We start from the raw sequence: 11,421 nt of genomic DNA, 5'->3' as shown, positions 1-11,421 counted from the left end.
GCACGCTCGGCAGTTTGTCACCATAATAAGTTGTTGTGAAGTTTGAGACCTCCTCTAGAATGGAAGCCTCTGCAATGGAAGCCTCGATTTTGCATTTATTTCTAAATTTTAGAGTATTTGAAGAACGTTGTGAGACACTATGTGTAGAAACCTAAGAGGACTACACATGAAATCATAGAGTTTCAATGTGGATCTCTTAGGTTTCTACACATAGTGTCTCACAACTTTCTCCAAACATTCTAAAAATTTTATCACAGCCTATACATATGATATCATGACACGGGGACAAGTTTCATGATTTTCTGACTTTGTTTGTGTTTTATACAATTTTTAAACACGTGGATGCCAAGTTCACGGCCATGTTTAGTGAGCATGTTGCTCGAAGTTTCCGGTACGCATCTGAAATCGGTCGTAACTTATGCTAAGTAACATGAATATCATTTTTTCATGCACGGTTTTCCAAGTTTCGAGTGACCTGCAGTTCAAATTTGAATTTTCCGAAGAATTTCAAAAAAACAAACTAAACCTACTAAGGATTGAAAACTATGTTATAATTGTCCATAAATGATACATGTAGGTCTACATAGTGTAGGAACATACCACAAAAAGTTTGGGAGACAAAATCAAAAAAATAAAAATATACTTTGCCGAGTGTCTGGATAAGACTCTCGGCAAAGGGCTCTTTGCCGAGTGCTAGATTTGTGACACTCGGCAAAGAATCCTCTTTGCCGAGTGCCAGCCGCTGGCTCTCGGCAAAGACTGACGGCCGTCAACTTTAGGACGGCCGTTGACGGCCCTTTGCTGAGAGCCCCTTTTGCCGAGTGTTTGACACTCGGCAAACTAGTCTTTGCCGAGTGTCGTCCTGTGCCGAGTGTCCAGCACTCGGGAAAGAACCTCTTTGCCGAGAGGCTAGCTTTGCCGAGTGCGGCACTCGGCAAAGCCTTCTTTGTCGAGTGCCCGACAAAAAGCACTCGGCAAAGATTGCAACACTCGGCAAAGCCTTGGATTCCGGTAGTGATGCATGCAGAGACCATTCTGCACTCGGCGCAAAACCGGCGATTCCGGCAGTGGACGATGGATCCATCTCTGGAGAGGAAGAAGCAGCAGCGGCGGCCGGCAACGTGCCACAGCCACGAGACGCCGTTCCCGCGGGGGACCAGGGACCGACGTGATGAACCGCGCCCCTGCCGGGAAGGCGCCGGGTGGCAGCTGCAGCGAGGACGAGGAACCCGGCGCGTCGTCGCCAAACAGCACGCTCATCTCCAGCCTCAGCGAGAAGCGCGCAGCGCCGGCGAGGAGCGGCGAGGAAGTGGGCCCAGAGGCCGACCACACCCGTAGGGCCGGAGGCAGCGGCAGCGGCAGCGACGATGAGGACTGTGTCGCCGGCGCCAGGTCGCGCAAGAAGCTCCGCCTGTCCAAGGACCACAGGCCGCCGTCCTCGAAGAGAGCGAGCACAGCACCCTCAACCCCGTACGTCGTCGACCGACCGATGCGCTCATAATCAGTTTCAGATTCACAAGCACATCCCGGAAAATATCGATCAACGACCTCCAACCCAAGGAAATCTAATACTCGTTTCTCTTTTCATCATTCATGCCCTGCTTGATCAGAAGCAGAAGGCGGCGCTGGCGAAGCAGCTGAAAACCTGAGGACACGACAGGTCGAGGTCTGGTTCCAGAGCCGCAGAGCCAGGTAATAAAACGAGAGATAACGCCTTGATAATTTGGTAATTAATTAACCTGGCAATGCAACTCCATCCCTTTATATAAAACCATCCCACTCGTCCATGGTTAGTAGCATGACACTGATCACGTTATCGTTCAGGACGAAGCTGAAGCAGACGGATCGGAGGTGGACTGCGAGGTGCTGAAGCGCTGCTGCGTGACGCTGGCGGAGGAGAACCGGCGGCTGCAGCGGGAGGTGGTGGAGCTGCGCGCGCTCAAGCTCGTCGCGCCGCACCATGCACGCGCGCATTCCGCCGCCCACCGCGCTCACCACGCACCCCTCCTGCGGGAGGTGCGCTTTCCCCGTGTCCTTCCCTTCGACGGCCCGGAGGTTATGACGATTGACGACATGGCATGAGATGCGCTTGCTAACCGCTACTGCTTGCTAAGTAGATAGTGCTAAATAGCGTTGGAGATATCTGTCTTTTTGTCCTTACTAGTTGAATGCCCGTGCGTTGCTACGGTTTCCATGTATTACATAGTTGTACCTTATTTGAATGGGATAATCATTTCATCGGTGATGGAATAGAGTTCAGAAAAAATGGATTTAAACATACACTCAGTTATTATCTGATCAAAGAACGAAGTAGAACTATAGTTAATCTGACGCTACTTGTGGGCATGCGACTCTACATCATGTTGGATCTTCCGTGGTGTTTTCCTTTTCTGCTTATACTTCGCATAAGAGTACCATAGGCCACCAAATGTGTTGATCACCAGTCCAGTAACATTCAGAGCATGTACTTCGACACCTCCCAACAGATCGAAACCGAGGGTCTGATGATGAAAAACATGATACATGATTTACTTATTAGTTTAGAGCTCAATTGTATCAAAGGGTTCTGATTAAAGGACAAACTGATCTTTCATAAGTCGGCAAACTTACCGTTGATCCGACACCCTTGAGAACTCCTACTATTGTTGTAGTCAGAGCAGAGTTCACAATTGTGCACCAAAACATAGTGAAATTGAGAACGATTCCCATCATCAGCGAGATAACGAGAACGACACCGAACATCAGAGAGGCTGCCTGTAGTTCAAGTGTCACCAGACAATGCAAGTTAGGATAGAGACATACAACAGATAATGACACAGAAACTTTAAGAGTACTATTGTGTTAATGAATAGCAGCGAAGTGTTAAACCATTTGCTTCAGAAACTCTAGAGAACTATCTTTGAGACAAGGGAACACACAGAGATTGCTAGCTTAAATGTGCTGGTAAAATTTTGATTATACTGCATTTGTATCACTGACCTTTGCAGATAATACTGTAAGAGAATGGGGGAATTCTCCTGTTGCTATAATGAGGAAAAACAGAAATGGAAGTGACAATATGCTGTTGTAAAACATCAAGTCCACCGAGGAAAGACCATCCTCGGCACCTGATTTCTCCACCAGAATCAAATACATAGTCTGCATAGTGCATACACATTCAGCTGTCAATTACAAAGATAAAGAACCTTGCCTAAAAAATCTCTCAAAAGTTATAGAATAAATTTGTAAGAACAAAGCACAAGGAGATAACACAACCTGGAAGAAGACTGATGTTAGAGCCATGTAGTATCCATATAGGTCAAAGGAAAAATCTCCAAGTGCTGCAACGAGGACACCATTGGCGGTGCAGATAACTGAAAGAATGACCTAAAACAATTTTGAATTGATCAGGATGTGGTAAACAACAATAGTAATAAATATATGTTAGTTCCTAGGAAGAAACAATGCATTTCCCTAAAGTTTGATTTTTAAGTTGCAAATGAGGAAATTTCAAAACAAGAATGTAGAGCATATCATGAGCGTCAGTTACATTGTCAATGCCTTTTGCAATACCTAAAGCGCTTGCATAATTTTTACTGGAAAACATGGCCACCAGAAGACAAGCACTGATATTGACCTAGAATATTAAGATCTATTGACATGAATGTTGAGAAGTAGGATTTACACTACCCAGTAAGGCTAGAATTCTCATAAACCTTGATAAGCTATATCCACACTTATCTGATTTCATGACTGAATAGTTGAACTGGGAGAAGCTTGACAGATTTTGCAAGCATCAATTAGAGACAGTGAGGGTTGTATAGTTTAAGTAATAAATGCATTGTATGTTAAAGGAAGTGCAAAATAGAGTAAAGACCTGTGTCGGTGGCTTCCCCTTTCCCCGCATGCACCCAGCCACCAACACAGCAAGGGGAGTGATCCTTTTGATTGCAATATACATTGGGATGTTAACCCCTTTCAAGCTTGCTAGAGCAAATCCCACATTTGCATTGTAGAAAATTGACACTGGAACAAAACAATCAGATTTAGTCAAACATAGAAGCATGCAATACTTTCCCGGCCGTGATGCTCAGCAATACATGTAAAGTGAGGAGGGTCATGGAGTGAACATACTGAAAGAATTAATAAACATGCAGTCAAACCTCCAAGTGTTGTCTAATATCGTCGCCACCATTATAGGAATAAATTTATACAATATGCCTTGAATAAGCAACACCTATTAAAATAATAAATACATCAGAATTGAAGCCATCAAAAGGACACCAAAAACACTGATTAAATCATCTCATCTTACCAAACAAGGTTCCATCAGGACTCCATATTATGCGATTAACTGACACAGCTGGATCCTTAACCAGTGATGCCTGTTGAATGTTGATCAATTTATTATGTGTTATATGAAGGCTAATAGAATATAACAAGTGCCTGAAACACATAGTGCAACAAACAGACCTGGAGAATTAATGTACATTTACTGAGGTCCCAGACTTTGAAGTTCCTTACAACGAGTCTATCTTTGGTATTATCTGTTAGATCAATTCTCCTGTTGCAAATTATATAGTGTAAATTACATAGTGGACACTCAATAGTGGATGCTTTTAGGTATTATCTGTTAGATCTAATATATAGTGTAAATTATATATAGTGAAAACAGAAAGTTAAGTTTGTGATGTTAAGTATAAATGAGATAAATAATAGTAAAGAAGTTAAGAAGCAATTCCGAAATATTCTAATTTTGCTTACCAACTAATATAATTTGGAATGACAAAGATAGTACCTTAATAGTTATCTTCAGACCACTGTAAAGTTTTGCTCACCATCTAATCCAGCTTGGAATGATAAAGATAGCACCATGATAGTATTCTTCAAGCCACTGTAATAGTGCAGAATAATTTAAATCAGGATTAACTAATAAGCATTAATCACCAGAAGAATGGGCGGGGAGAAAGAAATGATGGATGCATTGCTTTAGTCTATGTGCTGAAACAACCTGCGGTTTATTGCAGGTATATATTCTAGCACCCTTCGGGTAAATAACAAAGACCTAAAATAGAGCAAAGGGAGGCAAATAACTCGAATTAACCTAAAATCACCCGTTGGGTTGACGCCATGCCACCCTATGTCTTTCCACTGTTCTGAAACTAAGCTAGTGAGCTATGTATCACGAAAGGAGGCATTCCATAGAGCCCTAAGCAATTCCTAAATCCAAAGAACATATAGTATAATAAATTCACAAGTCAACATCGACTCAAAGTCAATAAGGTATATAACTAACAGAGCAAAACAAATAGCAAGCTAGTTGCAATTTGAAACTGATTTTTGCGCTAAGTGTCGCAGAAGTCCAAATTTGTTTTTAGACTACTCCAGAGAGTAAGTTGAAGCCTCTATCTATATCATAGGGGCACACTGATTGAGATAGTTCTGTCAGGTGTCATTGTAAGGTTCACCATCACTCAAACAGGTGACTAACAGCATGGGAAAAATAGTAGACATGTCTGGCATACCAGTCTAGTTTACCATTCTTATCAAGATTGTTTGCACCTGTGCATCCTCCATATGAAGCAACTATTTGCACTAATCAAACAATAACAATATTGGTAAGCAAGGTTATCAAGTCATCCCCTAGTTAGGCTTATCGGTGTAATGGCAATCAGTAGTATTTTAACAAAACATCATCGCAAAATGATATTTATGCAAGGAAATAACCAAAAAAAGAAGGATATTACAATACTTGAATGCATCCAACTCTAGGGCATGCCAAACAAAAACTCGAGCTGGTGGTGGATCAAATCCACGTATCCTGAAAAACATGGACAAACAATGTCACCCTGTGTTCAAAGTGAGAAACTCAAATAAACAAAGTCCAAGAAATAGAGAGGAAATATTCCAGAGAATAGGAGCAAAACAGTAGTGCCATCAGAATAGGACCAAAACAGTAGTGCCATCAGAATAGGACCAAAAGCGAGCTAAATCATTTGCACATGTGCATCCTTCATATTAAGCAATTATTTACACTAATCAAACGATAGTAGTACATTCACTGTGTAACAATTTCTTCATACTATTTCATGATAACAATGGATCCAAAAGTTCTACTATATGTTCTCATATTGCTTAAATTCCAAATACAACCCCACATATAATAATTACATAATGCAAGTACAATAAAAAACGGCATATCATATGGTATGCATATTCAATCATAAAAACAAGACTTAAGGTTCACAAAGAGTCTCCAGCTTGAACGACTCAGATCGTGATAACATATGCTAAGCATTTCACATTGATAGTAAAAAAAACAGCAAAGCGGGTATACAGGGAAAGAAAATATGCTTATATATTAAGCACCACATTTTCTTCACGACATCAGATCATGATAACATGCTCTCACCAGTGCCGATAAATTTCACTAAATCATCCGAAAGTTGAAGGGGCACAAGAAAACCAGATCCAGCTCCTGAAGAGCCACCCTTTTGCTTCTTTCCTGCAAAGGGTATTTCATCAACAGGTTAGTGGGAACAGAAATTCATGATTGTGTAAATATGCTTATATATTTCTAACCTTCACTCATGTCTCTATTATGTACGAAAGATATTTTTTGGTATGGATGACTTATTGAAGATGGAAGGTTGTATGGTATTTCCATGCAATAAATCAAATTACCAGTTTGGTCTTCTTCCCGGAAGACACCGCCACAACCTCCTCCTCCTCATCCTGGTTCTGGTGGATCTCCTCAGCCATGGCGGAGCGCTTCCGGTCGGAGACGCGCTCCTCCTTGACGAACGAGGTGTCGAAGAGCACCGGGAAGGAGGCGGCGTCCAGGAGCGCCACCATGCGCGGGTCGCGCGCCACGAAGGGGCCCGGCGGCATGTTGAGCCGCACAACGGTGGAGCCGTGCGCGCGCACGCGGGAGGCGAAGAAGCCGTCGCAGCCACCCGGCCCGTAGAAGTACTCGAACCGGTCGCGGACCGCGCCCAGCACCGGTGGGCCGTAGTCACCCGACACCTTCCGCAGCGGGAGCCGGCGCTTCGGGGACAACACCTCGCGCGGGCGGTCCGTCGCGGCCGACGCGGCCGCCCTGGTCGTCTGCCGCCACAGGCGGGCGCGTGATGACGGCGGCAGCGGGGAGGAGAAGGAGGAGGAGAGGTAGGTCGCCGTGGCCATCTGTTGATCTGCTTCCGGTCGGAGACGCGCTCCTCCTCGTTGGGCTCCTCGGTGCACACGTCGTCCACAACGAGCTCCACCCTCTCGGTCTCCCCCTTCTTCTTCATCCCCACCTGGCCGGTTTGGCCTGCTTGGGTGTCGGTTTGGGCTTCTTCCCGGACCTTCCAGCGGGCGTGCGGGCGTGAGGACCTTCCATTCTCCGCTGCGGGGCGGGACCTTCCATCGGCGAGCACCTTCCAGCGGATTGCGGGCGGGGATTGCGGGGCGGGGAGCGATGGCAGAACGCGATGTGTGGACGCCTACACTCCACACATATAGAGTAGTAGAGATTAAAAGATACATCGTTTGTTATTAATACAAATTGTCACTTATACATATTGTAGATGTAAGAAATCATTGTGAAAACATTTGTTCAATGAGTGGTCTCTTGACAAGCTAATTATTTGTTTTACCATTAACTACCACTCCCTCCGTTTTCAAATATACGACGATGTTGACTTTTTTTAAAAAAACTTTGATCACTCGTCTTATTTGAAATACTAGCTGAATGCCCGTGCGTTGCAACGGGAATATATAATACCAGTATACTACGATAACTTATATACAAAATGTATGTTATATCGTTATGAGAAAATGTTTCATAACCAATTTATGATTCTGGTCATACATAAATTTTGTTATTTATAGTCTATCTGTTTCACCACTACATTGCAACCATCAGTATCATGCAGACTTCGATATATGTTACGATTTGTATGGTCTCATTATTGGAGAGCACGTTCCACACATACCGGAAGAAATTTTCTCGTACATCGTTAGTCATCAGACACGTACCACCATACACTTTTGCTTAAACAAAAATGCAAGTGTGTGTTTGCGAAGAGAATTAAAGGCAAGTCGACACAAAAGCTACCCCAACGGTGGCGAGGATGACGAACTGGTCATTTTTGTCGGTCCTCCCCTGCGTCACCTCTGGCGCCAAGATGACGCCATAGTCCTCGATATAGTAATCGTCGAACGCGCGCGACATACCGAGTACTGATGACTCTTGGCTGGGCTGTAAAACGAAGTGCACCCCGGGCTCATCAGCAAGGTAGTACCCCTGGTCGTTGCACTACCGAATGCGCTACTACTCTACATGCATCGTGTTCGAGGATACTCATACAACGTCAGCAACGGCTATCGTCTCAGTGCACAAGAATTCATGCCTAGTCAGTAGCGACTTACGTGGCTGGTTGGGCTTCAGGTGAACGATGAGCTGGACAACGTGATGGCGTCGTCGTCGAATGCAGTGCCCAGAACAACCCGAAAGTCGCCGACGTTGGCGACGACCATGAGGTCCCCCTGCTTGACGATGGATAACGCGGAGCAGCCGCTCTGCACCGCGTCCAAGCGGCAGCTGCGCCGGAGCTTGTCGTACATAGCGGCACATGCGACCACGTCGGACTGTTTCTAGAGGTCGAACTGGCAGTCGTCAAGTTTCTTCTTGTCGTCGATGAGCGACCCTAACGCGAGTGACTCTTGCTGATGGTGTTTGTTCGGGGTTTTCAAGTAAGAAACATGAATTCATGTTTGGTGTTGGTTTATAAAAATGACTCACAAGTCAGATCCATGGAAAAAAATATTACGAAGAATAAATGTCACGCATGCAAAAAAAAGAATTTAAGTTAAAAACATTATTCAAACAAAAGAAATTGCATGCAAGGCTCTTCTTTAAATATTACTCCCTTCATCCAAAAATATAATTAAGAATCTCGGTGATACTTATCTACTACTACGCATTGTGCAAGGGTAGCAGGTGGGCTTGAGAAGAGATATAGTAGATGTGTTTTCTGTTATAAATGTAGACATAAACACACATGTGGTGTAGTGCTAGCTACCGCTAGCATTTGCTTGAGAGGTTGTGGGTTCGAGTCCCTTTGGAGCCATGTGTATTTTGTTAATTTTAGCTAGGTGTCGGCTGTACGGGGGAATGGGAATGGGCTTTGCGGGGAAGGGGAATGAGAATCGGAAAGACAGAACACAGAATGGGTAAAACAGGGAATGGCAGAACGCGAAATGGCCGACTACTATTACAGCCTTAATAAGTAATATATATATATATATATATATATATATATATATATATATATATATATATATAGGGATGGTAATTGGAGCCCTGGGCTTCCATTAGTATGGGAAGCCCCAGTCAGGTATATCTACGCGCGCTCGAGCTGGTTCTGGTTCTGGTTCTGGCTCGAGCGGATTGCAGCGTAAAACGTGACCTAAAACAGCGTAAATGAGTACGAAATTTAGCGTAAATCTTATATCTGTTTTGTAACAGCAAACGAGGCCTAAAATTACGGCGTAAAAATCGCATGCAGCCGATCGTGCGCGGGTTCTGGCTCGGGCGGATTCCAGCGTAAAATGTGATCTAAAACAGCGTAAATGAGTACGAAATTTAGCGTAATTCCAAAATCTGTTTTGTAACAGCAAACGGAGCCTAAAATTACGGCGTAAAAATCGTGTGCACCCGATCGTGCGCGGGTTCTGGATCGGGTGGATTCTAGCGTAAAACGTGAACCAAAACAGCGTAAATGAGTACAAATTTTATCGTAAATCATCGATCTGTTCCGTAACGACAAATGGGTCTCGAATTACGGCATGAAAATCGCCACAGGCGCTGTCTCGGGCGGATTTCGGCATAAAACGTGAACCAAAACAGCGTAAATGAGTATGAATTTTAGCGTAAATCATCGATTGATTTCGTAACGGCAAATGGGGACAAATTACGGCGTAAAAATCGTGCGCGGGTTCTGGCTCGAGCGGATTTAAGTGTAAATCGTGAACCAAAACAGCGTAAATGACGGGTTCTGGCTCGAGCGGATTTAAGTGTAAATCGTGAACCAAAATAGCGTAAATGAGTATAAATTTTAGCGTAAATGAATAGAAATATCAGAAACAGACAAATAGATGGAAGCGGATCCATGAACTGAAATATAGGTCATAAAATCCTATTGACATTGGCATAAATATGTATACAAAATAGCATAAAAATAGGATCGCCGTCCTGCGGAACCAGCGCCTCGCATCTGGGATGCGCCACCACTTCGTGCCTAGGGGAGGATGCCGTCGTCGCTAGCGCCTAGGGAAATCCGCCGTCGCGACCGCTGGCACATCGCCGTCGTGCGCACCTCATGGGGCCGCCGCCGCGTGCGTGCCCTCGGGATCCGATGCCGCAGCGTGTCCCTAGATTCGCCGTCGCGCCACAGGAATCCGCCATCGCGAGCGTGTCCCCAGATCCGCCGTCGCGCCTCAGGGATCCGCCGTCGCGAGCGTGTCCCCAGATCCGTCGTCGCGCCACAGATGCTGGAGCGGCGGTGGCGGTGGCCATCGCAGAGACGGACGGGACAACCGCCGTTGTCACCGGGCCTAGGGTGCGCTGCCGTCGTCCGTCCGCTTCAAGAGCGTCGTCACCGCTTGCTCGCCTGCCTCAGAGCGTCGTTGTCGCTCGTTTCTGGTGGAGCGCCGCCGTCGGTCGCCTGCCTCGAGGTGACACCGCTGCTGGCCCCAGGATCATCGCCGCTCGCACGCCCTAGAGAACCGCCGCCGCCGCTAAAACCTAATTCCTGGCGGCGTGGGGGTGTTTTTATAGTGGTGGCGTGGGCCGGATCGTGGGCCCGATGCACGTAATATGCGCAGACTATATTTGCATAAACTGATACACACATCAGCATAACTCGTATTATATTTTGGCGTAAGCAGTTAGGTACAATAAGCCAAAAAGGGTCCGGTGCGGTCGCGCACCTGGTCGGTACGTGGTCGGGGCTTCCTATAGTTAAATAGAGCCTAGGGCTCTAAATACATATACTATATATATATATATATATATATATATATATATATATATATATATATATATATATATATATATATATATATATATATATATATATATATATATATATATATATATATATATATATATATTCTCTCTAGACTCTAATCTTCGGAAGTAATAGCAATTGGCTCCAATCTTGTGTCTAGTCATGGTGATACTAAAGTAACTCCTTAGTATATGGGCAAGAGGTTGTAGCACACGTTGAGGACTTGAGGTAAATTTGAATGCATATAGAGTTGCTAAGCAACGAGAGTAATCTGTTCTTATGTATCATGATATAATGATGGACAATATTGATAAGATAGTAGAAAAGACATTAAAGACACTCAAGGATATTGAGAAGGACAAGGCTCATTTTGCCATAGCATAAACCA

At 44.6% G+C, this 11,421-nt stretch overlaps 2 protein-coding genes and 1 pseudogene across 2 annotated transcripts; 1 reads left to right on the top strand and 2 right to left on the bottom strand.

Annotated features, from left to right (window-relative positions):
- The first annotated feature begins 1,171 nt into the window (after positions 1–1,171).
- Positions 1,172–2,062, top strand: LOC103640232 (homeobox-leucine zipper protein HOX1-like; annotated as a pseudogene).
- Positions 2,063–2,200: 138 nt separating this feature from the next.
- LOC103638927 (UDP-galactose/UDP-glucose transporter 7) lies at positions 2,201–5,771 on the bottom strand. Its single transcript, XM_023301279.2, has 10 exons — positions 5,732–5,771; positions 4,778–4,873; positions 4,453–4,543; positions 4,295–4,364; positions 4,114–4,216; positions 3,857–4,005; positions 3,256–3,366; positions 2,980–3,138; positions 2,611–2,754; positions 2,201–2,501 (listed from the first exon to the last, which is right to left on the bottom strand). Exons 4-10 carry the CDS (start codon positions 4,307–4,309, stop codon positions 2,334–2,336), a joined length of 849 nt encoding a protein of 282 aa, XP_023157047.1. The 5' UTR covers positions 4,310–4,364; positions 4,453–4,543; positions 4,778–4,873; positions 5,732–5,771; the 3' UTR covers positions 2,201–2,333.
- A 68-nt stretch (positions 5,772–5,839) lies between these two features.
- On the bottom strand, positions 5,840–7,164 carry LOC111590517 (allene oxide synthase 1, chloroplastic-like). The gene is made up of 2 exons (XM_023301277.2): positions 6,664–7,164; positions 5,840–6,484 (listed from the first exon to the last, which is right to left on the bottom strand). The coding sequence occupies exons 1-2, from the start codon at positions 7,162–7,164 to the stop codon at positions 6,410–6,412; spliced, it is 576 nt and encodes a 191-aa protein (XP_023157045.1). The 3' UTR covers positions 5,840–6,409.
- Positions 7,165–11,421: the final 4,257 nt, after the last annotated feature.

The sequence above is a fragment of the Zea mays genome, chromosome 9 (genome assembly GCF_902167145.1).
Source record: "Zea mays cultivar B73 chromosome 9, Zm-B73-REFERENCE-NAM-5.0, whole genome shotgun sequence".
NCBI lineage: Eukaryota > Viridiplantae > Streptophyta > Magnoliopsida > Poales > Poaceae > Zea > Zea mays.
This window is presented reverse-complemented; position numbering and strand designations above follow the sequence as displayed.